This window comes from Phoxinus phoxinus, assembly GCF_949152265.1.
Source record: "Phoxinus phoxinus genome assembly, chromosome: 25".
In the NCBI taxonomy this organism is placed as follows: Eukaryota; Metazoa; Chordata; class Actinopteri; order Cypriniformes; family Leuciscidae; genus Phoxinus; species Phoxinus phoxinus.
The window spans coordinates 11,161,615-11,186,423 of NC_136900.1; the positions used below are offsets into that span (position 1 = coordinate 11,161,615).

The window sequence follows — 24,809 nt, forward strand, 5'->3', positions numbered from 1 at the left end:
GTGTTTTTTAGTGCGATAATATTGCGCATTTATATTTTTATTAATGTTTTTGGCGTAGGCTATTTATGATGTGACATGATAAAAGGGGGCGTATGGACCGTATCTCAATAACAAACGTTTCATTTGAAGACCGTTTTTAGATCATAAAATATGTGATTTGTTTTTAATATGATAATATTTCCTGAGTTTAGAATAAAAGCGTCGATATTAGATTTAAATAAACAGCGTCACCATCGCAGTGTATTGTAGTTGATTTAATGGCGGATGTCTCTTTAAATAGTTGCTTTCATGCTGTAATAGAGTCGTGGAGTTTTTGTTTTCGTGTGCAAAAAGGCTCTTTAATGCTGTCAGGGAAAATGATGCACTGTGAAGAGCCAAAGAGCAGAGGACCAGCTGCCAGCAAACTGCTGACCCACTTCTCCAAACCAGAACCAAACGGACACACCAGGCCTCGCAACTTCATTCTGATTGGACGAAAAGCTCCAGATGCGGTTGAACTTTGTGCTCCTTGAGGAAGTTCTCAAAATGTCCGGTTTTGCATTTATCAAAGGCAGCATCCCACGTCCCTTCTTTCATCAACAGAGCGGGGTTTGTCCTCCAATGCAAATAGGCTTATATTCAAAGGAGTGAGGGGAGGCCCACCCACCCCCCCTCCTCAAGACACAGCATGGGATCTGTGTTCGGCCTCTTTCAGAGAGGGAAGCAAAACGGGCGAGATCCTGCTTTGTTCGGAGCCAGTGAATCAGGCTCCTCTAAGGCCCAGCTGAAGGTCTTTGAGTGCTTGGCCTCTCTCTCCCCTGAGGAGGAGGAGGAGGAGAGGGGGGACCCCCTGCTGACCGCTGTTTCTCCTCACACAAAAGTCCGACCCCGAGGAGCCCTTCACATTTATGACTGACTGAAGAATGGAGCCGTGCCGTGGGGCTGCGCCTTGAAAGGAAGCAGGAAAAGAATGAAAAGGAGAAGTGCTGCGTGCTTTTTTCCTTCAAGAAAAGAGGAAAATATAGAGAGGCTGAGGCTCTTTTATAGAGTCGCACACAGCGAGCTGTTAGGATGGCGTAGGACATTGTGTACACAGTGTCTTTAATTCAGAGTCAGACAGTACACACGAAAACATTCATATCTGATTTAGTGTGTTTTGGTGTTTTAGAAGAGCATGGAAATAATACAATTCTCAGTTTTGCAGTGTGAAAACCACACAAACTAATTAAACCAGCCTAAAAACACCAGAAAGGGCAAAATATTACCACCTGCTCTTGTAAACAGACGTGGCAATACTATAGCCAAGTTCTCTAGGGTTGTCATAGTTAAATAAAACTAAACTGTTCAAAATATATATTTTGTTAATTGAAATTACCATGTAAATATTAGATGGAAAATGTAATCTAAAAAAAAAAAAAACTTGCTTGAAACCGGGTTTCAAAGTGCAAGTTTTTGTCCGTGTTAACTACAAAAACTTGAATTTGTGAAACCGGTGACGTCATGCGTATTACTGTGTTCAGTCTATAGGAGAGAAGTGTTTCTTTACAAACACTGTGTCAAAAATCAAATACTTCCCAACTGTATGCAAAAAAACATACGCCAAAAGAGTAGTATGTCGGAATACATATTATACGAAAAACAGTAGGCGAAACGTTTCTGGATGACCTACTACTTCCGGCGAGATTCTGAAGTGCGCATTCGATGGACACTTTACTATCCCATGATGCCAGGGGAGAGGATTTATGAATGAGAGTGAAGCGACGTAACTGACGCTGATAAGTCACGTGACAGAAACAACATGGCGGATGTAGAATGTCCAAATTCGTACTTCCCACATTCATACTACCGGTATATAGAACGTACTTTCTTAACAGTTGCAAAGTAAATTCAAATTTAAAAGTATGCGATTTCGAACCTAAAAAAAGTGACTGGCCTGGCTGCATAATACAGTGTTTTTAGACATTTTTGCAGATCCGTGCAACAAAAGTTTCAAGGTTTCAACTGAACTTAATGTCTGCTGTATTTTTTCACAGAATGCGGAGTTTATTCTCTATAGCGCTTGTGCTGCTGGTGGTGTTGATGATCACCGTGGAAGCCAGTATGAAGAAAAAAGGTTCTTATCTTTTATAAAATGATGCAATGCACATTCTTTTTGAGTGATTATAGCATTATTAACTATTTTCTATTTTGTGACAGAAAAGGCCAAAGAGGCCAAAGCAGATGCTGAGTGCAGCGAATGGCAGTATGGGAAATGTGTGCCCAACAGCGGCGACTGCGGCGCTGGCATTCGGGAGGCGACCTGCAACGAACAGACAAAGAAAACCAAGTGCAAAGTCCCATGCAACTGGAAGAAGGACTTTGGCGGTAAGAAGTTTTACATCTCTGGATATCAATCAAACATAAATACATTTCAATCAGTCTAATTTGCTCTTTGTTTTAAGCTGACTGCAAGTACAAGTTTGGTCGTTGGGCCGAATGTGACACTACCACAGGAACCAGAAGCAGGACGGGGCAATTAAAGAAGGCACTGTTCAACGCTGAATGCCAGACCACCATTAAAGTGTCCAAACCTTGCACCCCAAAGACCCCCAAACCCAAGGGAGGCGAGAAAAAGAAAGGAAAAGGGAAGGAAAACTAATTTGAAGACCACCCCAACTGCCCCATTACCCACTCAGTGGTACATTCCTATGTGACACTCCCAAATCCTCCAAAAGGTGAATGCTGAGAGGAAAAAAACTGTAGCCCTACCTATTGTTTTTATTTCCACTTTCTTCGTTTTGTAATTAGTAAATGTATGTGTCTATGCTGTTGTAATTTGATCACTGTAGCAAATTTTTAATTGTAATTGACTTTGCATGTAAAAAATAGGCCGCAGCAAATCTGTCGTCTAACAAATTGTCTTTACTAAAGAGAAAAACCCTAATTACACCCCTAAAAGAAAGTCTTTGTAAATTACAACAAATCGAATTGAAGACGATTTCTGTACGTTACGCTTAAACGAACAGTTCCTGGAAGTAACGGCCTATATAAAGTATCTATGTTTATAAATGTTTATGGTTTTAGATTTGATGGATGTACAATCAAATTTACAACACTAACTACTTCTACAGGTTGTGAATAAATGAAAGTGTATTTTCAATAATATTTTCTGGTGCCTTTTTAAAAATAACTTTTTCACATTTATTTGTTTAAGACTGACAAACCTAGGAATTAATTTATAATGTCAAATATACAGTCCTACATTTGACATGCAATTTTAATGGTGTTAAGATTGATAACATGATTTACACAAATGTGTTTGGTTTTTGTTTCATGAATGAGAACCAGTGTTTTTACTCATTTATTGTGCAAACAGTAACAGTCTTGCAAACTTAAAAATGTATTTGCAATATATCATACAGAACTATGGAAGCTTGTTTCCAACACAGAATAAAAAATAAAAAAGGTAATTGCGATTACTTTTTTTCTCAGAACTGCGTGATATAAACTCACAATTAGGAGTTATAAAGTAACTGTGTTTGTGCAATTGTGTGAAAAATAAAAGTCAGAATTGTGAGATAAAAAGTCGCAATTATCTTTTAAATCGTTTTATTCTGTGGCGGAAACAAGCTTCCATACAAAACAAATGCAATTTCAGCGACATGATAAATATCAAGTAACTGAACCAACGTGTTTATTTTCACTTTTCGCTTAAGTAAACCACCATCAAAACAAGAATCAGGGTCTTCTCTAATTTGTTGCATTGATTTACATACAACTACATAAGAATGCACTTGCAAACAACTTAAAACAACTTTACGATACAAATGCATGCAATATCAGCAACATGCAAAACAATGAATACTTCCATTTATTTACACTTTTGGCTCTAGTAAACCAACATTGTGCTCATAAAAATAAGAATGCATTCGCAAACAGCTTAAAATGACTTTAAAGTTGTACAAGTAATGTTTGCGATATCAGCATGATAAACACCCATAACCTCCACCAACACATTTATTTTCACCTTTGGTTCTGGTGAAACTGCTTCACAGTCACAACGTTTTAGCGAATCAGGTTCTCATTGGTTGGTCAGGAGTCATTGATGAGACACTGAAGATTTGATTAAGTCCAGCTCATTTTAACGTCAGATTTTTGAAGTTGCACATCAACAGTCGTTTAAAGGTTCTTTTGAAGGTGGCGTTACAAAGCGCGTAGCATACTGGATTAACCGTGCTGTTGACGTAACACAGAAAGTAGCCCACCATCCAAAGAATTTCAGGGACACACCAGTGGCAGAAGGTACCAATCAGAACCATAACGCTATAGGGCGTCCAGGTGATGATGAAAGCTAGAAGAACTGCAAGGACGGTCTTGGTCACCTTCCTCTCTCTCAGAGCCTTCCGTCTGGCATTCTTGGAGATGGCCTTGGATGTTTGCCGCTGAACCTGAACGGTAGTATGGTTTGGGAAACAGTGAGGTTGCGTTGTCCTGCTAGTTTCCGTACACTCGGTCAAGCTTTTCGGTCTCGAGGTTTCTCCATCCAGCCCTCGGTCTTCCGCAGAGGCATCATGGCTTGAATCCAAGGAGTAGTCCGTTTTGCTGAACTCTACGGAAGGCATGCTGCAGAGTCGTTCGGTTCTCACGAGGTCTGAATCTCGTTTAAATGAACATGTTTCATCTGGTTTAATGTCATTCACTAGGTCAGGGTTTGCGGTAGATGTTCCTTCACTTGTCTTGGATGGTTTAAGCAAGTTTGCGGATTCAGACTTTAACTTACAAACCCGTCTCTGACTTGCTAGGGATATCCGTGTGTACAGTACCATCATTATTACAACAGGAATGTAGAATGCTGGGATGGTGGTTGCCAGGGTTACAGCAGGGTTAGCAAGTAGCAGGATGTAACATTGTCCCTCCGGGACCTCACTTTTGTCCCTCCCAGCCTGCCAAAGCAGGATAGCTGGAGCCCAGAGAAGCAGAGACTGCAACCAAGCCGCAGCGATCATCACCCCTGCCCACCTTGCGGTACGTTTGGTTGGGTAACTCAGAGGCCGGGTAACGCAGAAGTACCGGTCAAAGCAGATCAGAAGGAGGTTCATCACCGAGGCGTTACTGACCACGTAATCCACAACCAACCACAAGTCGCACATCTGCGGTCCCAAAGGCCAGTATCCCTTTACGGCATAAACAATGTAGAGATTCATGGAGAACGCACCGACGATAAGGTCTGAACAAGCAAGACTAAAAAGGAAGTAGTTGTTGATGGTTCGGAGATTGCGGTTGACTTTGATTGAAAGCAGAACCAGGACGTTGCCTAGAACTGTTAGAAGGTTGAGGCAGCTAGAGATAAGTATGATGATGACCACCCCTACAGTCCCAAAAGCACGACGTGGTCTTCCCGACAACATGTACGATTCTTCGGGCAAGGGACTCTGCGTGCTGCTGTTGAGCATGCTGGGGGAACTTGCGGAGGAGCCTGCGGCAAGAAAACGACCAATAATCATAAACCAAGTGGCACAGAGGCATTTTACTTGACATGAGCAAAACAACTTGAAACCAAACACTAGTATATACACTACTCTTCAAATGTTAATATACCAAAAAATCAAATACATTGAAATTAAGATATAAAACAAGAATAAAAACAAATGTATGACTCTAACATGGTCCCATCAGCAAACTTACCGTTGAAAACGAACCATTCCAAGTGCCTTGACAAAACGTCAGATCCAGCCTCCATGATCTCCTGCTCAGTCTGAATGAGAGAACAACTGGGAGGACTTTTAATTCCTCAAACAGTAACACCCATCCTCACCTTCCGAACACATAACCAGGAAGAAGTTATCCAACCTCTTTGAGCTGTATCAATATTACACTGAGTTTACTGGAAGATGATGATCAAAGTGGAACGATAGTATTACAGCCGAATTCCTCCTAGTTTCGTGCTGCCTCTTTAAAGCATGCAAGCTTAATGCAGTTCCTGTCCTCTAAAGAGGAAGGCAGCAGCTACATAACAGATGGAATCTAATTACCTGACCAGTAATGCAGCTCCACAGCTGTTTCACATCTTTTTCAATCATAATTATATTATAATATTTTATTACCTTTTCTCATTTTCATATATCACACGTACTACAACAAACTACAGATGTTTACAAATGTAAAGTTGTAATGAGGATGCTGGGATTTGGGCAGAGGCCCGTTCACACCAAGGACGATAACTATAATGAATGATTCTAATAATAGTTTTAAATATAAATTAGTAGCAGAGCCCACACCACAACTATAATGATATTGTTGGAATCACTTACAGAGCTGCAGTGCATTCTTAAAATAAACAGAACAATATCATCCGCAAGTGTGGACGCTAATATAGTTATTGTTATAGTTATCGTTCTTGGTGTGAACGGGCCTTAAGTTTCATGTAAACATTGTAAGCAGGAAAAAATATAAGAAACTTTAGTTTGCATAAAGACAATTAAGCATACTTTAGACTTGATTCTCATTACAGGGTTAGGGTGATTAGAAATCATTAAAGGGGTCATGACATGGGTTATTTTATTTTATGATTATGTTCCCTTAGGTGCAATTATAGTATTACTATAGTTTTTTTTACAAAAAAACTTTTAAAATTTAGTGATTTATGACCTTTTCCCACCCTGTTTCTCATCCTCTGATTCAAACAGTCTGTTTTGGGGGTGTTTCCCCTTTAAGAGTTCAGTGTTAACGCCCACTGTTATGATTGGCTAACGTCAGTGCCTATGCATCAATTATTAACGCTCCCAGCCAGAACATTTGCGGATTCAGCGTATTTAAAAAGTAGTTTAAAGTTTTAAATACATTACTTACAGTTTGCGTCGTCGTTGTTGAGCCCAGAATAGTCGGCACGGACTTATCTTTGAGCAACAGTTTTCTGGCAAAGCTAGCATCATTTTGGGATTTGTTCTCAAAACAGTCATCCTTCAAATGTATAGAAAAAAACGCTTAAATTAACACTGCCGTGACTGGGACGTCCGCAAAAAATAAAATGCATCCATTTTTCCCTGACGTCTGGATCTTTCGCATTGTATTCAAAGATGTTGTTTGTCCACAGCCAGGAACAGCACATCTGCGTGGCTTCGTAATTTCCATAGACAGTATATAAAGGTAATTTCCCTGTACACAGACCCACTCGCTGTCCGTCGACTGAACACTTGTGAGGCGCGCAGCACGCGGGCGCGACAACGATACGAAGTGAGAGTAGTTGTCTTGCGCTTAAAGCGTAGTTGTCTTCTGCTGGAGGCGGTCATATGCAAACGCTGGTACGTCACTTCGTACCGTGACGTCACTTCTTACCATGGATCCAGAACGAGCTGTATTTAGAGCTTGATTAAATAAATGATTCGTTTATAATGGGGAGGAAGTCTTAAGCTATGAAACTTGCAGGACGTTTTAATGGTACAAAGACCTCTTATATACCAAAAGATCAAGGCAAATTTGGTTTCTCATGTCATGACCCCTTTAAGATTTCTTGTATTGTGACTATTTTGGGGAGGAAATGTGCTTACTTGTCATGAAAATTGTCAAGATACTAATAAACCTAAAATTAAAAACAACAATAAATATAAAATACAGTATTATAAAAATAAGACAAATTACAGTAAAGAAAATTTTGGGGAAATATGCTTAATTGTCTATGAAGCTATGAAGTTTTTATTGTAATTTCCATTATTTTTGGTGATTATCATTGCTGTGGTAGAGTTTATTTTATTTTATTACATTACAGTAAAAAAAGATGGCACAAATCATACTTTGTATTGATGTTTTAGAAAAAAATATGGCCTGGATAGGTTCTCAAAGGGTTTCACGAGTTTCACTGTATTGTAATTAATAAATAATAATAATTTATAATAAATAAATGTCAAAAACAACTGAATTAATTTCCATATTCCCATTTTATTAAAACTCTCATAATCGTCATTACCACAGGATCTTTGGTGTCCCACGAAATTCTTATACAACACCTAATCCTCATTTTCACTAAATAAAGAACCAACTACACATTTATGGTAAGTCATAACAACACATCCCTCTTGTCTGGGCAGAAGAGGAAGTCGAATTCTGGTCTTGTCCACTATCATGACTTAAGCTAAGGTACCGATCCAGCAGTGAAAGCATATACATAACCACACATCCAACAAGAACACAGTTACAGTTTTTAAAATGTCACACTTTCGGTCGCCGTCAGCTATTCTCTTCCGAACACATGAATAGTCCTAAAAGTCTAAAACAAACCCTGCATAAAGCAACTTCATAAAAATAAGGTGTGCATATGGTCAAAAATGAGATGTGTCCTTAAATGATGGTACAAGATACTTAGCATGTTCTCAAATGGAGTTTAAAGTAAAAAGGTCCTTCTTTCTTATCATAGACGCATTTTTTAAAAATCAGGATTGCATTTGTCATTCACACAAAGAGTAAAATAAATAATCGAAATGACAGCCAACACAACCAGACTTTTACCAATTTTTCTACCAATCACTAAAACACTGAACATTCAAAAGGCTTATGAAGGAGCTATTCCGGTATTGTCGGCTTTTGTGGTTCAGTAAGGAGAAGACTCCCCAAGGCACTGAACTCATTGAAAAACACCAAAGGGTATGTGGTTTCTGAGAGGTTCTCAGCTGCCATTGCTTGCTATGAGATCACAATCCAACCGAATCTTACATCCACAAACTTTCAAAAAACAAACCATTCCTAATGAGGACCGTTTTTTGTGTGTTTTTTTTTTTTTTTTTTTTACAAAAAAGCTAATTCAAGCCAAGCAGCTAAAATAACAAAATCTTTTACACAAATAATAATTTTATAAATGCTTGTTAACGAAAGGCCTGTGCATATGCAAATGCATTGACAACTCATCGCTAGAGTGGACCAATCGTACATGAGAATCTAAACAAGCACAACAGAACTCACAAGGCAAGAATGTCATTTAAAAAAAAAAAAAAAAAAAAAAAAACCCAACCCGAAATATGGATTTAAGTGTTTTCTTCTTGATTTATCATCTCTACATTTACAATGCTACATTTATTTATAATAAAACTCTGTAGGTTCAGTGGCGGACACTCAGACATACACATCCACACGTACACGCATACAAACAGTGCCCGTCCTCAGTGACTCTCAGCAGTGTGCGCGCATATACGGCCGTCACTGTCCTAAGTGTCCAAAAAATGCTCTTTAATGGGTTATTCAAGTGTTTATTGTACATAATCCAGATCTAAAATAGAGATACGTCTGGTTTATTGTCTGTAACATTATTTTCGGTGCAATTCGGAAGGAGAAAATGGCGCTTAAGTGCAATCACTTGCCATTTGTCTCTTACGCATCATAAGAGGCATGTTGCGTTTAGTAGAGTGTAATGAAACCCTTGGGCAATCGATTGATTTGAGGTGAATTACTGGAGAATTGACAATCAGCAGCTGAATTTCAATTGAGCTGAAAAAAAAAGTTAATTTAGTGCGAGAATTGTAACATCTTACATTTCGGTTCTGAGTTTTACGGTATTTCTGAGATATCACATCAGTAGGATTCGAACAAACGCATCAGGGATTTAAATCGCAAGAATCGTGACTGCGAACTGACCCATACACGCAAGTTAGCGGTCATGTATAAAAGCCTGATAAAAACTGCTCAGCGTACCTTAATGTGCATGTACGCTCGACAGCCTACATGCTAATTCGCTTAAGCCCCGCCTCCTCGTTTATAGGCTCTGGAACTGGACACGCATGCAGATATGAGAGATCTGAACTGGTGTGAGGGTTCTTGAACTGATTTTTCCATCCAATGGACAATTACAGACAACATGCTTTCAAAAGTGTTTTTTTCAAACGACAGATAAATAAATTCAAATTAAAACCATCATAAAATTCGACATCTGGAAGTTTAGTGGGACACAAGTTCACGCGCACAAGTCTTTCCAGTCTGAGAACTTCAAAGTAGATGTTGTTCTAGACACTGATCAACCGGATGACTGGAAATCACATTATCGAACACACAAAAAAAACAATCACGTCAAGCATAATCTCTGAATTTGAACACAAAAACCGTTAGAGGATGTTGAGAGAGTTAGTGTTAAGCTGTGAAGAGTCTTTACTGCTTTACAGATCCTCAAACCGAAATGTCCTGAAGACAACAGACCCCATTGGATCCAAAGGAATCGTAAGGATACGCCCCCAGACACAACTGGCACTTCGATTGGCTGATGATTTTTTCTTGGAGCTTGAAAGGGTGGTTAACTACAACCGTGTAATTCCGTACTGTAGTACGGGAAGGATTCAAGTATGATGCCCTTTCTCGCATGGAATGATGTAATGTCAGACTCAACCTTGAAAGGAAGAAAAATTAAAACTTAAGTGCAACACGCAAGTGCAATAATGATGCTTCCCCAAAGCGAGAATCTATTGTTTTGACAGAAAGGGTGAGGTTGACGCCTCCCAGTTAAGGAGACGGCATGAAAAACTTGGCACTCATTCATTCCCAAATAAGGCCAGAGTGAGAGGAGTCAGAACTGAGGCGGGAAGTACAGTGGCTCCGCCCCAAACATCATGTCCTGTCATTGTAACAAAGGCTCCACCACGAAATGCAGACCAGTTTTGAGATGCTCGTCTCAATGACAACCAGACGTAAGACTATCTCCCATACAGGTCGTCAGGATAATCTCGGCTCCGGCTTTCACTGTAGCTGTTATGGTCATTGTTATTGTTGTTGCTACGGTTAGACATATTCAAACCGCTCGGGGATGGGTGGTGTTGCACAACATCGGCTTGATGATCGGCGAACAAGTCTGGCTCAACCATAGGAGACACCCTCGCGACCTCAGAGCGAGTTGTAAACTGTGGCGGAAGCGGGGCGCCGCTGGACCCTGATGGCCCAGGAAGTTCTAGAGAGTCTACCAAGGGTTCGGTGCGAAAAAGAGATGGGATAGCGAGTCCAGCAGGCGTTTCCGCGGTTGGGTTTCCCACCTGAGTCGTCCTGACCGAGGTCTGCGAGCCACGGTGAATCCGATGGCTGACCACGATGTTGTTTCCGAAGCCACCCATCGAGGCCATAGTAGTGCTGCGTTCCCGCTGGACCACGGCCGTCATTCCCCCTTCAGCCATTAGGCGGCGGATGCGAGACAGCGCGTCTTCCCCCGGACCCGGCTCGGCTGCTGAGTCCGCTAAGATAAACCAGACAGAACAGTGAGACGCTCTTATCAGATAACGACAAAACAAACAAAACGAGACTGGATTCATTTCAGAACATGGGAAATTAGTGGGCAGACATATTACGTGCGATTGGCGAAGAAAGCTGGAGCAAACAGAATTAAGATGAGTAATATATTTATGTTAATTATGTTTTATCTCAAAAGCACACACACACATATCTTGGTCTTGGTTGACCAAAGTAAAAAAGAAAAACAGCCCAGCAACAATTAGGTCTTAGCGAGTTATCTATTATCTCTCCATGTGTGCACACTGGGGCCCATTAAACCGAGAAAACGAGGGTGCAAATTAAATTAGACCAGCTAACTGCAGGTAATAAAGCACTTGAAACAGTAATAACAGTGTAAAGCCCTCAGTAGGACACAACACAGATCTCAGAGAGGTCAGTTCAATCAATTTCACTCCATTACCTGTGTCAGATGACAGAGGAAGAGACAGGATGAGAAAGAGTGAGACAAAGCAGTTACCGTGATATGTGGGGGGCAAGTTTGTCCGGTTCACCGACCCCTCTGAAACCGATGCCTGAATCGGTGTGTGTAACAGTGTGTGTGTCGTCTCTGGGTGTGTGTGTCTCTCAGTGCTGGTGCTGGCCACCTGAACCACTGCAAGAGTAACACATTTGGCAGCTCTGAGTGGACATAATCAATATTACTTTACTTGGTTACAAAAAAAATAAATTAACTAGAGCGTTATAGATATCCGTTACAATCGCTATGGCCTTGAGCAAGACACTTCAGTGCAGGTCTGTCATTAGTGGCATTACAGCTGGGCGATATATATTTAATATTCAAAATAAAGGAGCTAAAAATCTAAAATTATGAAATAATATTAATAATGTGTGACTTTTTTTTTAATGCAAGTAACTTTAATGAAACTGAATAATGCACTTCATGTATTAAAATCATTTATTTTAGTAAAGACTATACACATGTCATTAAAGTAAAAAGGGGACATACAAAATACAAAAAAATTATGAAAATCGTGTCTCTGAGATTGTTTTAATAATCTGTACCAAAAATTGGGATTTTTTAAATATTTTTTAATGGGTATCTTTTAGAGCCCACTGATTATGTAGCTAAATATTGCCGTTAAGTTATGCATGTATATAAATACAATTTAATATCATTATCCCTTAAGTTGATTTATTAAAATAAATGTATTGCAAAAATTTTACTGTATATTCTTTAAAAAAAATAGTGGGTTTAGTGCAGGTTACATTTATGCAAATGTCTTACTGTGTCTGGATGTGTATGCGCTCTGGAAGGTACTGGCTGGAGGATGTTCTCTCTCCGTCTGGGTCTCGGCATTCTGCAGTCGCACCACTGGTGTCTGCGTCCCCTGTGAGGTCACAGAAGGCGCGGCCTGACGCGGCTGCAGGCCAATAGCGTTCATAAGGCCCATGTCACGGTCAAATCGCCAGCCGGACCTGCTCGTCCTGTAAGAAACACACACAAATGAGCATTTCCAGGATCCACGAATAACACTGGACTATGATACAACAAGCTATGACTTATGAATTCAAATTCAGTTCGTTTCTGACCCTGGGCGCTCCACTCCACGGGTTCGGCTGCTGCTGTTGACAGTGAACAAAGAATCCGAGTTCAGATCCGACGGACTGTCTCCATCACTGCGGAAATCACTGACAACAAAACAGATATTTTAGACTTCATTATCTTGTTTACACATCCAAGTAATAGTAATGTGTGCTTCACTTCAGGTTATCTATCACCTCGAAGGTATTCTCAGACGTCACACCCACGGACTGTTGGCTGAACGTCTGATGCATAAGGCACACAAAATTAGATACACTTTTTTTCTAAGTCGTCACTTGATTGGTTGAATTCTACAGGATTTCTGGGAGACACGCCTGTCACGTTCTTTAACAGTCCGCTTGTAAACAAAGCTGTCGTGACGCCAAACCCCCTCATGGAATTAGAAAGCCGTCGTGTTTACAACTGTGACAATGAGCGCTTATGACCAACTAAGCACGGGATTTTTAAAAGAATGAAGTTTTTGCAATAAATTTGCACAATGTTCTTGAATGAATCATTTATTAGACGCACGCCGGTCTGTCAACGTAGGGACATCGACTTTATATTTCCACGCCCCTAAACAAAACCATCATGTTGCTTTACATGTCGGTCAGACGTCCTCTTGGGCGGTCCTTGGACAAAAGTCGTGATGGAGTCCAGACCTTCTGCCATCACTCTGAAGGTCTGGCTACATAAGACTAACGGCCCTAAACAAGACGAGCAAAACAAACTGTGATTGGTTGCTTTACATGTTAGTCAGATGGCCTCTGGGTGGTCCTTGGCCAATGAAAGCCGCTATGGATTCCAGACCTTCTGCTATCAGTCTGAAGGTCTGGTTACACGGGACTACCCCTAAAGGATTCTTTTTGAGATCATGACTGGCTGATTGTACATTATACCATTTATTACACAGCTAATAACCAAATATTGAAATAAATAAATAGACATTAAATATCATATTTTATATTGTTGATTGTAGAACGGCCGGCCAATCAGAAACAAGTATTCCTGCATATCTCACAAGATTTGACCAAATTACAAAATTGAACAACCAAACGGCAAAGAAGCAATGGAATTATTGTGACATACTCCATCTGTCCGCGTGGGCTGTGATCGGATTATAAACCCATCAGTTTAGGGGAGAATTCCTTGAAAGTGATGAGCTGCTAAAGTCATGGGGCACAGGGGTAATGTGGCCTGTAACCTTGTTAAAAAACAATAATAGCTTTTTTCCATTTGAACACTCGAGTTTCCTGCCACTAATGAAGAAGGTAATCTAATGAAAGGCGGCTTCAGGTAACATTGATTTATTAAAAGTCCTTACAGTCCACATCTGAAAACTGACACTGATCTGGGATCAGGAACTATGTAATTGTTAAAGATCAAGATGATTTATAATGAATCAACTCTCTGGATATTTGGCATTTTTAATCAATATTGACATGGGCTCTGGAACACTTTATTGGACATTTCTGGTTGTAAAAATGCCGCTTTTATTGCACTCTGTTAAACTGTGTTTGGTTTTATCTGCAATTTCCATGGCTCCTGTGCTACACACATTGGCACTTGTTTTGTTTTACTTTGATGGATGGTGTGGTTTCCTGGTTAAAGATTTGGGCTTGAAGCCAAAAAGTTAAGTATTAGCAATTCACAAACTATCACTTGCTCTTTTGCTAAACCTAGCATTTGCCTACAGAGGAAGTATTTTAAGTAGGGCTGTTGATTTAACATTAATTATTAGTTATGGAACAAATTGTGTGCTAAAATAATTTACGCATTTAACGCACCCACACCCCAGACGTACAAAGATCATCTTACATTTCATAAAAAAAAATTCTCATAAAGTTCTCATATTTATATATATAGTTTAGCAATATCACATGAGCAGCGACTGAAATATCACATGAGTGCTGTTTTTGTCCAGAATTATATAAGTGCAAATGTGATATTAATTTTCTACAACAGGTCAATAAATAACACGTTAATATTTTGCTATATTGTAGACAAAATATTGTGTGTTTTTGCTCAATTTTGCCAATAAAAATAATACCTATAAAGCCGAATTTGCAACTAATTGGGTGAACCAATGATTCAATGGCTCATTTCATAAAGAGAGCCATTTAATTCCTGTATGAATCAGCCGTTTGAGCTATTCGAATATGAATGAATGACTCAATGATTCAATGACATACTCATTAAGATGTTTACCGCCACCTACTGGCAGTTTTAGTTTATTATTTAGACTAGATATTTCATTAAAAAACAAAAATCACATTTCCATTTGAATAAAAGAACAAGACCCATTTAAAACCCATTAATCTCATGTCATTATTTATTCAATTGTAATTGCAGTTTAAATGCATTCATGCCACCTCTGAGCTGCAATAACCAGTCTGTATCTTAATACCAATTCAGATGCAGCTTCTGAAAATAAAAAAATCATGGCTATTGTAGCCTAAAAGTTAGCGTAAAAAATTATATGTAGAATAACATTTTTGACTTAGAACAAGTCTACTTGATGCTTTTCTCATTAAACGTAACAATGACCTTATCTTTTGGGGGCAGTTTCTCAGCCAAAATTGACGTGCAATTAATTAGATTAATTAATCTGCACATTGTGTAATTAATTAGATTTTAATTTTTAATAGCTTGATTAATTTAATTGCAGCCCTAATGTTAAGGTTTTATAGTAATTTTTTGGCCAAAATCTAAAGCAGCAATATATCCTCCAGGCAGGAGACAATACCATAATGCATAATGCATATATATATATATATATATATATATATATATATATATACACTAAATACAAATATAAAAATGTTAAACAAGCACACATTTCATTATACTAAAAAAGGAACACCACAAATTGTGGTAATTGACTATATTACCCAATATTTGTGTGCAATGTGTTTTTATAATTATAATTTCACACTATTAGCTTAACAACATGCTAACTCAAACTTGTAGACAGTAAATAGCAAGGCATCTCAATAGAGTTATTGTTGCCATAGGCATAACACTTTGTCTATGTAATGGGTATACTATAATGGATAAAAACACTTGGTAAATGAATAAAGTGTATATAACTGAGTTTTACGATTTGATAAGGACATTAAAATTTGCTAAGGACTAAAGATATGCATGTAGAGCAGATGGTCTACTGGGTGATGGTTGTTTTAGCTGGGTGTTTACTTACACTGGCCTGCAGATGACCAGATCGCCTTTATTGGTTCCGTAGGCCAATCCCATGCCTGGCTCCGGAAGCCACCGGGCTGAGTTAATACTGACGTGTCTCCTTTGGTCTGGAGCCATGGGGTACACCACATTAAACATCATCTGCAGGATGCCAAGAGAAAACGGACCATAAAAAAACAAAAAAAACGGAAAGTAGAAAAACAGCGTTAGTCACCGTACTGAAGCAATCTTTATGGCTTTGTTGGGTCTATGAATAAAAACTCACCCTAAATACCAGTTTAAACCTAATAATAGAGTTTTCCTTTGATCATTTCCTTTCCAGTTTTGCATTTATTGAAAAATAAGTGGCATTTTCAGGCTCTTACTCTAATGGAGGTCTCTCCTCCGTGTGGCTGCTGCAGACGGAACACTTGCGCCACCATGTGGTCAGTGGTGGGATGGAGCAGGATCCGCCTGGAGGCCAGTCCTACCATCACGTAGCAGCCCATGGGGGAAAGACTCACTGAGATTGCATTTGGACCTGAAAAGCAAGTTTAAAAACAAAACTCAGAGGAATTTCTGCTATATAAAAGTCACTATTTTAAAACTAAGCCAGAATATTTACTAGTTATTGGTAGAGGTAGACAGTAACAAAGTACATTTACTTGAGTATTGTACTTAAGTACACTTTTTGAGTATCTATACTTTACTTTTTACTTTAACTTCACTACATTTGAAAGACAAATATCGTACTTTTTACTCCACTACATTTCGGTCAAGAAAGTAGTAACGTCGGTTTGACGTCAACGTTGGATTTTGGATGGAAATGAAAGTCGGGCTTTCGAAACTCGATTTTCATTTTCAACCACAATACAACGTCTGTCCAACGTCAATCTGGTCTTCTAAATCCGAATTTTGCCATTGTTTTGGAGCACACTAGCTTATAGATAACAGTAAGGCTAACATATTCATACTAAAAGCCAAAACACTTTAAATAGACATTTGCTATTTGAGGAAACAGCCATTTGGGTGTCCGAAACCATTGTGGACGTTATTGAGTGCACTTATTCAATCTCACATTCAATCCCACAACTGGAACTGTGTTCTAGAAATAAATTTGATATTGATATGAGGGTAGGCAGGCATAGATTCAGAGGCATACTGTACTCTAAGTATTACATACAACAATGCAATATTAATAAAACAATGCATTGGCATTTACTTTTGATACTGAAGTACTTTTAAAAACGAGTACTTCTGTACTTTTACTTAAGTAAAAAATAGGTCTTTACAACTTTTACTTGTAAAGGAGTAATATTTGACCAGTAGTATCTGTACTTTCACTCAAGTAAGGAAGTTGTGTACTTTGTCCACCGTTAATTTGAATTGTTTGGTGAACTGTTTCTTAACACCGACCGAATCTCTTGGTGTACAGCATTTCTCCAAGATTATGGGGAGCAAGGGAGTAGACGGCCAGGATGCCCTCATCTGCAAAACCCCGCTGGCTGCTGGGAATGAACACGGCCAGCAGCTGCCCGTCCGCTGAAATATCACAGCTGGCATCGTTGTAGATCTTACAGTGAGGAACCAACACATTCACAGTGGCTAAGGTGAAAAAAAGAGTGAAATAAGATAAACAAACATATTGTAGCTTCTGAAGAAGTTAAAAGTAAAACTTTCAAGCTACCTATTCAGATAATGTCAAGCAAAAACTGACGTATTAGCTCAAAACCAGTAGAACTTGGAAGAACGCACCATTGCTGATCTCTGGAAGGTCAAACTTGGTGAAATCCCACCACTGCAGCCTATAAGTGGTGTTGGCAATGTTACTGGCCACAGCTGACTGGCCATCACCTATAGATGCTCCTGCAACAGAGCATTACGGGTAGATCCATTTAATTCTCTTTAGTTTGTTCAAAATCACTATACGTGTATATAGAGTTTCTGACCTTATGGGCTTAAAATGATTCAGAATGCTTCATAAATGAAACAGAATAAGAAACTTCCTGTTGTACCTGCTAATACTCTGTTGATGGAGGAGTGAGTGGCCAGGCCTGACTGACCCCGTTCATGGAAGAGTCCAGCGTAAGGCAAGTACTCCGGTAACAGGAACCTCCTTCAAACAAAAATACATATAAAGTAAGGTTTACATTAATAAAATATATTAACAAATGTATCCACTTGGTACAATCCCATTACCTTTTTTATTTATATTAATATTTTCACTTAGCAAGGATGCACTCAGTTGATCAAAAGGGACATTAAAGACATTTAAAATGATACAAAAGATTCCTATTTCAAATAAATTAACTTTCTATTCATTAAAGAATCCTGAAAAAAAAATTATCACAGTTTCCACAAAGTATTAGGCAGCACAACTGTTTTCAACAATAATGATAAGAAAGGTTTATCGAGTAGCCAATCAGCATATTAGAATGATTTCTGAAGGATCATGTGACACTGAAGACTGGAGTAATGATGCTGAAAATTCTGCTTTGCAATCAAATTACACTTTAAAATATATTAAAACAGAACAGTTATTTTAAATTCTAATGATATTTCACGGTATTACTGTTTTCACTGTATTTTTTAACAAATAAATGCAGCATTGGTGAGCATAAGAGACTTAAAAAAAAAAAAAAAACCTCCAACCCTAAACATTTGAACGGCAGTGTATGACAGGCAATGTCAAACGTCACATATGACACTGACCTTGGAACAAAGCGCCCGAGTGAGGGGGCCGACATCCGAGCATTGCGGGGCATTCTGTGTCTTGTTCTGTCTCCAGGCTCCCTGTGACAGCAGGAGAAAAGAAATATTAAACACTTTCCTTTTTAATACAACAGTAAAATGGATTCACATTACGGTAATTGTAAAGTAATAAATATGCTTTTAATCGTGAGTGCAAATGCCATGTGTATTATCAGACTCACTCGATGTCCTCATAGTCTCCATCACTGGCTTCCGGTGGCGTGGAGGATGGGTTGTTGGACTGGCTTTCAGCTTGAGAGTTTGAGAGCGTCCGTAGGCGATTCTGCAGTGAACGCTGGCGTATGCTTTCTCTCCGAGACAGATATTGGATCATCCTTTGAGCATAGTAAGCAGCTGGAGACAGCCTGAGGAGATGTGGAAGAGGGAAAGAGGGGGTCAAACTCTGAAACCGAAGCCCAATAAGCAGCCTTGAGTTTGTACATACGGGCTGTACGGGAGTTTCCAAACGGTTACCTGGCAGGATCTGGGTATATAGGATGATCTCTGGAGCCAGACATATCATAACGAGAGAATGGAAACAGCGACGATTCCAACAACCTCCTAATGCAAAAGATGGGAAATATATAAGTAACAGGAAAGATACTGAAGGTGACGTCACATTTACCGTTGTTTTACAGGCGAAATCCAGTCGTTTCAATAGGAATACACACAACCTGGAATTTTAAGTAAGGGCAAAAGATTTCCCAATGCTGATTTCCCAATTGGATCAAGTTGGTCATGCAAGTTCCCCATGTTGACCAGCAGAAATATTTTTTTTGTCTGCAAAATTTCGGTAACATGACCGCACCTTAATAACCAAATTTGGATGTGTACATCTTTTTCATCCTCACCTCCTGAGTGAGTCCTCGTCCGGATTATCAACAGGCACCTCTGGGTTTAAGGCGTCTTGCGCTGCCTCAGAAGAAGCGCTGGCCGTTGGTTGCCGGTACACGCTTTCCCACTGCCCTGTCTCCTGATTGTACACCAGACCCATGGGCTGCTGCTCCTGTAGCCCAGAGGAGGCATCGCTCAACTCCATAGGCCTCATCTCAGGGGCTCGGGCTTCCACTCGTGCACTCTGACCCGGGTCCTCAAACGGAGGCACTGAAAGCGGCCAGGATGGTCCGTCTTGAGAAGAAGAGGAAGAAGAGGTCTGACCAGAACGTTCCCATCTCTGGGTGTCATGGTTGAAGGTGAGGAGGTTGTGGCACGAACGGCAGCGATTGGGGTGGTTTTGCGAGGGGCCTGCGACCGTGTCTCCATTTCCAGTGTGGGAAGAGCCGTTGTGCGAAGGCCCGGGTCGATCTGTGTCCATGCTACTGTTGAGGAGCTCCTGCATGGGTCCTGGACCACCTGCCACCTCTCGGCTGCCACCAGGTCGCTCCAACTCCTGCATGCGTTCATATTCCATGAAGTAACGGCTCAGGTTGCACTGCAGGACGTTGCGTATGGAGGCGGGGTTGTTGCGTTGGGTGTTGTCATAGAAAGGGTGATGGCCGCTACTTGTGCCATCGTTGGCTCGTCCCCGGTTGGGATCCATGCCGGGCAGCACTAGGCCCCGCCCTTCCGTAGCAGACGTGTATATGGGTGATGAAGAGGAACCATCGGGGAACCTGCGCAGGGAGAGGAGATCCATTGAAGAGGAGCTCGTCCTAGGAGGGGGCACCACAGCCCTTCCGCCGCTGCTTTCTGCCCCAATCGCACCTAACCCATGTTCATGTCCCGTGCTCAGCAGACTACCAGACCAATCAGCCCCAGGGAGACGCCCAGGGGCCTCGAGAGACCCGGGCACCTGTGACCCCAAGGGATCAATAGTCCTAAGAGGCAAGAGACCCCGATGTGTAGAGTTCCCTGCAGTCCCGCTGAACACACTGCTAAAAGCAGAAGGCCGATCCATGGATGTGCGGGTCTGGCTGGGGGCGGGCGAGAAGGCGGAGGGGCCCGACTGAGTCTGTGGTTGAGGCGAATCCGAAGGCTGGAGGCCTGCCGGATTCTGCGTGAATAAGTTCCGCGTGGCGGCGCAGCGATTGCACAGGCAGCCAAGACCCAAATGCTGAGTGCAGCCCTGTGAGGCCGAGCGGTCACTCGGTTCCGTCCGCACCGGGTACTGGAACCGTGGTATGCTGGGAGGCTCACGGGGCTCCGGGGCGGGACGGGACTGATCGCCGGCCTGCGCCCCAGAAGAGCGAGAGGACAAGATGTGCAGGAAATTGTGCAGGATGGGCGTGCGGCGTACAGGTGGGGAGCGTAAAAGAGACCGTTGGCGGAACAAAGCCATCTCCATACTGTCCATGGGAACTTCAGAGTCATCTTCATTCTACACAAACATAGTAAAACCTTTATGAAATTACATTTATCACTTTCTGAAAAGGGACATGCACATAGGACATCACATTAGAGCTATTTTGACAGGAAAAAGGGTTGTTTCTAACCTGCTGGTTGGATGGGTTCACAATAGCTGTCAAGAGATTATGACCTAGAGGATCAAATCTCACCAACCTGGCCAAAAAAAAAAATTGAGGATGAACAATTTTGAAAAAAAAAACATTAATTCATAAAGTCAACATCAATTGGCATTCACAACCCATTTCACTTGTGCAATGTGAAATTTTAAACTGAAACAGAATAGTAAAGTAGAAAAAAATGCAGGTCAGGACTTGTTATTACACATTAATGATTATGAAAATAAACATTATTTTCTTTAACACGCTTTGATGAATCATGCACAATAAGACGGGAACATGTTTTAAAAAGGAAATATGGTCAATTATTTTTGACATAAACAGGATTGCTTCCCCACCGGACACGTTCTGTCTCGCTGGCGGTCTTAACCACAGCAAAAGGTTCTGGTCGGCTCCAGTCCCAGAAGTGAAGTTCGTTGTTAGTGGCGATGAGGAGGAGCTGAGCTGTGGGGTGGAACGCTAGAGAAGCGATGGCAACATTACTCTCTGTGAACCAGCTCTCACTACCACCCTGGGAATGGGGAAAAACATCCACAACGTTTATTTAAACAGCTATTTCTAAGCCAGGTATACGTGTAGATGACTTGCAAATGGATCAGACAACAATAACTGCTTAGAGCGGCTACTGAACGGTATGAAAATCAAACACAAATTAACACGCAAGATAAGAATGTTTGCTAAAGGGGAAGGTCCACACATCTTAGGAATAACTAAACCATTAAACAAAGACAAATGCTCACATGCAGGTCCCAAATGCGGACTTCTCCATCAAGGCACCCAGAGGCAACCAGGCCAGGGATGGTGGGGTGAAAGGTCACACACCAAGGTGTGCGTCGATGGCCCACTAAAGAGTGCAGGCACTTTCCTGTTTTCACATCTGTGATGTAGATGTTGTGGTTGACGTGGGTTGAGGCCACAAGATTCCTATAAACATATGCAAACACAACATCAGAAAATGAAGGCAAATCATTCAAGTAATTTACCATATAGTGTTTTTTTTTGTTGAAAACGTTGTTACCTATCTGGACTGAAGGCCAGCAGGAAGGTTGATCGTGGATTATCCGGCAACTCTACTTTCTGTAGAAATAATTGAGACATTTATATTAAACTTCAGTGAACTTTCAGGGCCAAACAAAGACTACTAAAATTATAAAATGAATAACAAATTATTATATTCGAACAATAACAATTAAGTATTATTAAGTTTGTACTTGTATTGTTCATATTAATATTAAATAATTAATTGTTTTATATTAATACATTTATATATACAGGTTTCTTGTATACAAACAATACCGGATACGCGCGCATCCTAGAGGCAAGACCGCTATATGTTATGCCGAGTTCTGTAAAAGAACATTGTAATTAACGTAGATTTCGCATTGTTTGTAAATTCTTGTTGACTCAATAATAAACTGCAATTTCAGAGTTGAATCTGTTTGCTTGTGTTTCATTTGCATATTAATATAACATTATGTAAAACGTTAGTTAGTTGACTAGTATGAAATTGTCCAACTAAGTTTGCGAATCATAAAAACCTGACATACTCTATTTATTTAGGTTAGTTTACAGCACTACAGCTCCGCGTCATCTCTGCTTCTGCTAGATATAGCCGTAAAGAGTGTTGCTTTCTGCCTCTTAGATGTGCGCGCATCTATGTGATGACATTGCACAGAAACCCATGTATTAATATTAAATCTAACAATTAAAATGCTAAATCTGCTAAAAATGAAGGCAAAATCAAAAACTTGAAACAGCAAACTCTTGTTCTGACTATTTTTTTTCAATCTACTGAGAGTTATATTACTGTCAGTGGATGTTATTTTTATTTTTTTCATTATAGAAGAAAAACATAAAATGACCAACAGTAAAACAGGAACATGCATATTACTATGATTACAAAATTGTTATCAGATATGGATGCCATCAATCCTGATTTTCTAAATGTTTAATTTTGTATGGCTATTCTTCTTTTTTACCTAAGGATCTAAAATGCTTGGTTTGCAATTTAATTTCATTGAATACAAAAAAATTCTTATGATAGAACAGCAAATTTGACCATTTCAGTAAAATATTTTTTTAATATTCTCTGCTGCAAAAATTCTGATTCTAAAATCTTGCAATGGTCTATATAGCAACGTCTGCTCTGCTGAGCATAGGCCATAAAGAACCATTAAGGTTGATATCCTACCTGGCTCTGCCATTTCATCCAGCGCGTTCGGTCTTCCACCAGCTGCTGCAGGAGCCGCTGGGTGCCCAGCATGCGAGCTCCTCGCTCTCGACCCGACAGGATCAGCACAGAGTTCCTGTTCTGCAATGCCATTTTTCCTCTCTAGTGCTCCACGGCCCGGGCCGGCCTTCCTCGCACACGGGCCGGACACTAACTCAGCAGCACGCCGGCCATGCAGACTGGTGGACGGACAGACACAGAGCTTAAATCAACACACAGTAATCTATGGGTCTGTAACATTTATAAAAATCACCAGAGAACTTTTGACAGATCATTTACTGATGAAATAAAAGTGACCAAGAGCAAGTTCAGTGTTTATTCCCTGTATTTATAACCGGATTTCAACACACAGAGACATTGAACATAAATGACAGCTTATTTCCAGACAGGTTTCTGTACAGAACAAAGTTTTAACAGTATATGCAAAAACAATAGCTCCTGACCACAGCTGTTTAGCAGATCTGTTATGGCTCCAATGGGCCCAACAATCAAATCCATCAAGCATCACTCTCTACCATCTTTTAAATGACATATTGGCAAAAGGAAAACCTTATGGGCGTTTAACCATAATGTTACACCAAAACTTTACCTTTTATATGGTCATATTATATATGCATGTTCATGTGGGGACAATTAAAGCCCTATCAGATGTGCTGAACCATGTAAACAAACAAGCCATTTAAATCCACACCATGCCAGTGAAATCTTCATTCACATTTGACCAACAGCAAACCAGAGACAACTAAATACGCACATAAACAGCATCAATAAAGGAATTAAATGTGTTTTCTTGTCGTGTGACTAACAATAACTCACTGCCGTGCCCGCCCAAATATGGAAACTGAACAGAAGCTACAGTGTTAGCCACCGTTTATTCGCTATAAACATTCATTTATTTAAACATATTTTAGTTATAAAAGTACCACATATACACACATAATCACAAATACACTCTAGATGTGTTGAAATACAGGTTAAACCGTGAATCGATATTTTACATACCTGTTCTGTTGTGTTTGTCAGTGAAATGTCATCGAAGGCGCTGTTAGCCTCTTAGCCTGTTAGCCGAGCTGGATCGTTATTAACTAACCTGGAATGACAACCGACCGATCCGAAGCGGCGAGCAGATTACATTCATGTCATTTACTAGTATCTCAATCAAACCGTTCGGATAATCGTGACATTGAGAGGATGTATTGGGGTAGCTATAGAAGAAATTATGCTAGCTAACTGTTTTGTGGGTAGCTCGGCGTAGGCAGGCATACTAATCGAGAGAAGACTGCATTGAGCTACTTTAGGTCGGCTAATCAATTGCAGAGTGGATTGCACCTCCATGACAGGTGAATTCGGATTGTGCTATTGTAACTTATTATGGTCATTGATCTTAATTTATTTAATATAAATGTATTTACACGTATTCATAAATAAGTGTATTATAAGGTTCTAAAACATTTAA

General features: G+C 40.2%; 3 protein-coding genes across 4 annotated transcripts; 1 reads left to right on the forward strand and 2 right to left on the reverse strand.

The window, feature by feature from the left end:
• mdkb (midkine b) lies at positions 1 to 3,686 on the forward strand. The gene is made up of 3 exons (XM_079604318.1): positions 1 to 2,092; positions 2,176 to 2,343; positions 2,421 to 3,686. Exons 1-3 carry the CDS (start codon positions 1,990 to 1,992, stop codon positions 2,615 to 2,617), a joined length of 468 nt encoding a protein of 155 aa, XP_079460444.1. The 5' UTR covers positions 1 to 1,989; the 3' UTR covers positions 2,618 to 3,686.
• On the reverse strand, positions 3,314 to 5,946 carry chrm4b (cholinergic receptor, muscarinic 4b). Its single transcript, XM_079604317.1, has 2 exons — positions 5,644 to 5,946; positions 3,314 to 5,434 (listed from the first exon to the last, which is right to left on the reverse strand). The coding sequence occupies exons 1-2, from the start codon at positions 5,696 to 5,698 to the stop codon at positions 4,095 to 4,097; spliced, it is 1,395 nt and encodes a 464-aa protein (XP_079460443.1). The 5' UTR covers positions 5,699 to 5,946; the 3' UTR covers positions 3,314 to 4,094.
• A 2,792-nt stretch (positions 5,947 to 8,738) lies between these two features.
• Positions 8,739 to 24,639, reverse strand: ambra1b (autophagy/beclin-1 regulator 1b). Of its 2 annotated transcripts, XM_079604315.1 has the most exons (19): positions 24,356 to 24,639; positions 23,315 to 23,532; positions 22,142 to 22,200; positions 21,864 to 22,047; positions 21,462 to 21,634; positions 21,094 to 21,160; positions 19,513 to 20,978; positions 19,136 to 19,222; positions 18,844 to 19,026; positions 18,623 to 18,703; positions 17,926 to 18,026; positions 17,666 to 17,776; positions 17,327 to 17,515; positions 16,297 to 16,451; positions 15,933 to 16,072; positions 12,742 to 12,840; positions 12,437 to 12,636; positions 11,669 to 11,803; positions 8,739 to 11,155 (listed from the first exon to the last, which is right to left on the reverse strand). In XM_079604315.1, the coding sequence occupies exons 2-19, from the start codon at positions 23,444 to 23,446 to the stop codon at positions 10,626 to 10,628; spliced, it is 4,092 nt and encodes a 1,363-aa protein (XP_079460441.1). In that variant the 5' UTR covers positions 23,447 to 23,532; positions 24,356 to 24,639; the 3' UTR covers positions 8,739 to 10,625. The 2 variants fall into 2 exon arrangements, with proteins under 2 accessions (XP_079460441.1, XP_079460442.1); XM_079604316.1 differs by lacking the exon at positions 11,669 to 11,803 and having other exon boundaries at positions 8,745 to 11,155.
• Positions 24,640 to 24,809: the final 170 nt, after the last annotated feature.

Bases quoted from the DNA above. Each gene is read 5' to 3' on its own strand.
- mdkb (XM_079604318.1), top strand. From the start codon at position 1,990: ATGTCTGCTGTATTTTTTCACAGAATGCGGAGTTTATTCTCTATAGCG. The intron at 2,093-2,175 runs GTTCTTATCTTT...ATTTTGTGACAG, and splicing joins AGCCAGTATGAAGAAAAAAG to AAAAGGCCAAAGAGGCCAAA. The intron at 2,344-2,420 runs GTAAGAAGTTTT...CTTTGTTTTAAG, and splicing joins CTGGAAGAAGGACTTTGGCG to CTGACTGCAAGTACAAGTTT.
- chrm4b (XM_079604317.1), bottom strand. From the start codon at position 5,698: ATGGAGGCTGGATCTGACGTTTTGTCAAGGCACTTGGAATGGTTCGTT. The intron at 5,435-5,643 runs GTAAGTTTGCTG...TTCTTGCCGCAG, and splicing joins GGAATGGTTCGTTTTCAACG to GCTCCTCCGCAAGTTCCCCC.
- ambra1b (XM_079604315.1), bottom strand. From the start codon at position 23,446: ATGGCATTGCAGAACAGGAACTCTGTGCTGATCCTGTCGGGTCGAGAG. The intron at 18,027-18,622 runs GTCAGTGTCATA...TTTTGTTTGAAG, and splicing joins CTCGGGCGCTTTGTTCCAAG to GAGGTTCCTGTTACCGGAGT. The intron at 11,156-11,668 runs GTAACTGCTTTG...GGTTTATCTTAG, and splicing joins CTTGCCCCCCACATATCACG to CGGACTCAGCAGCCGAGCCG.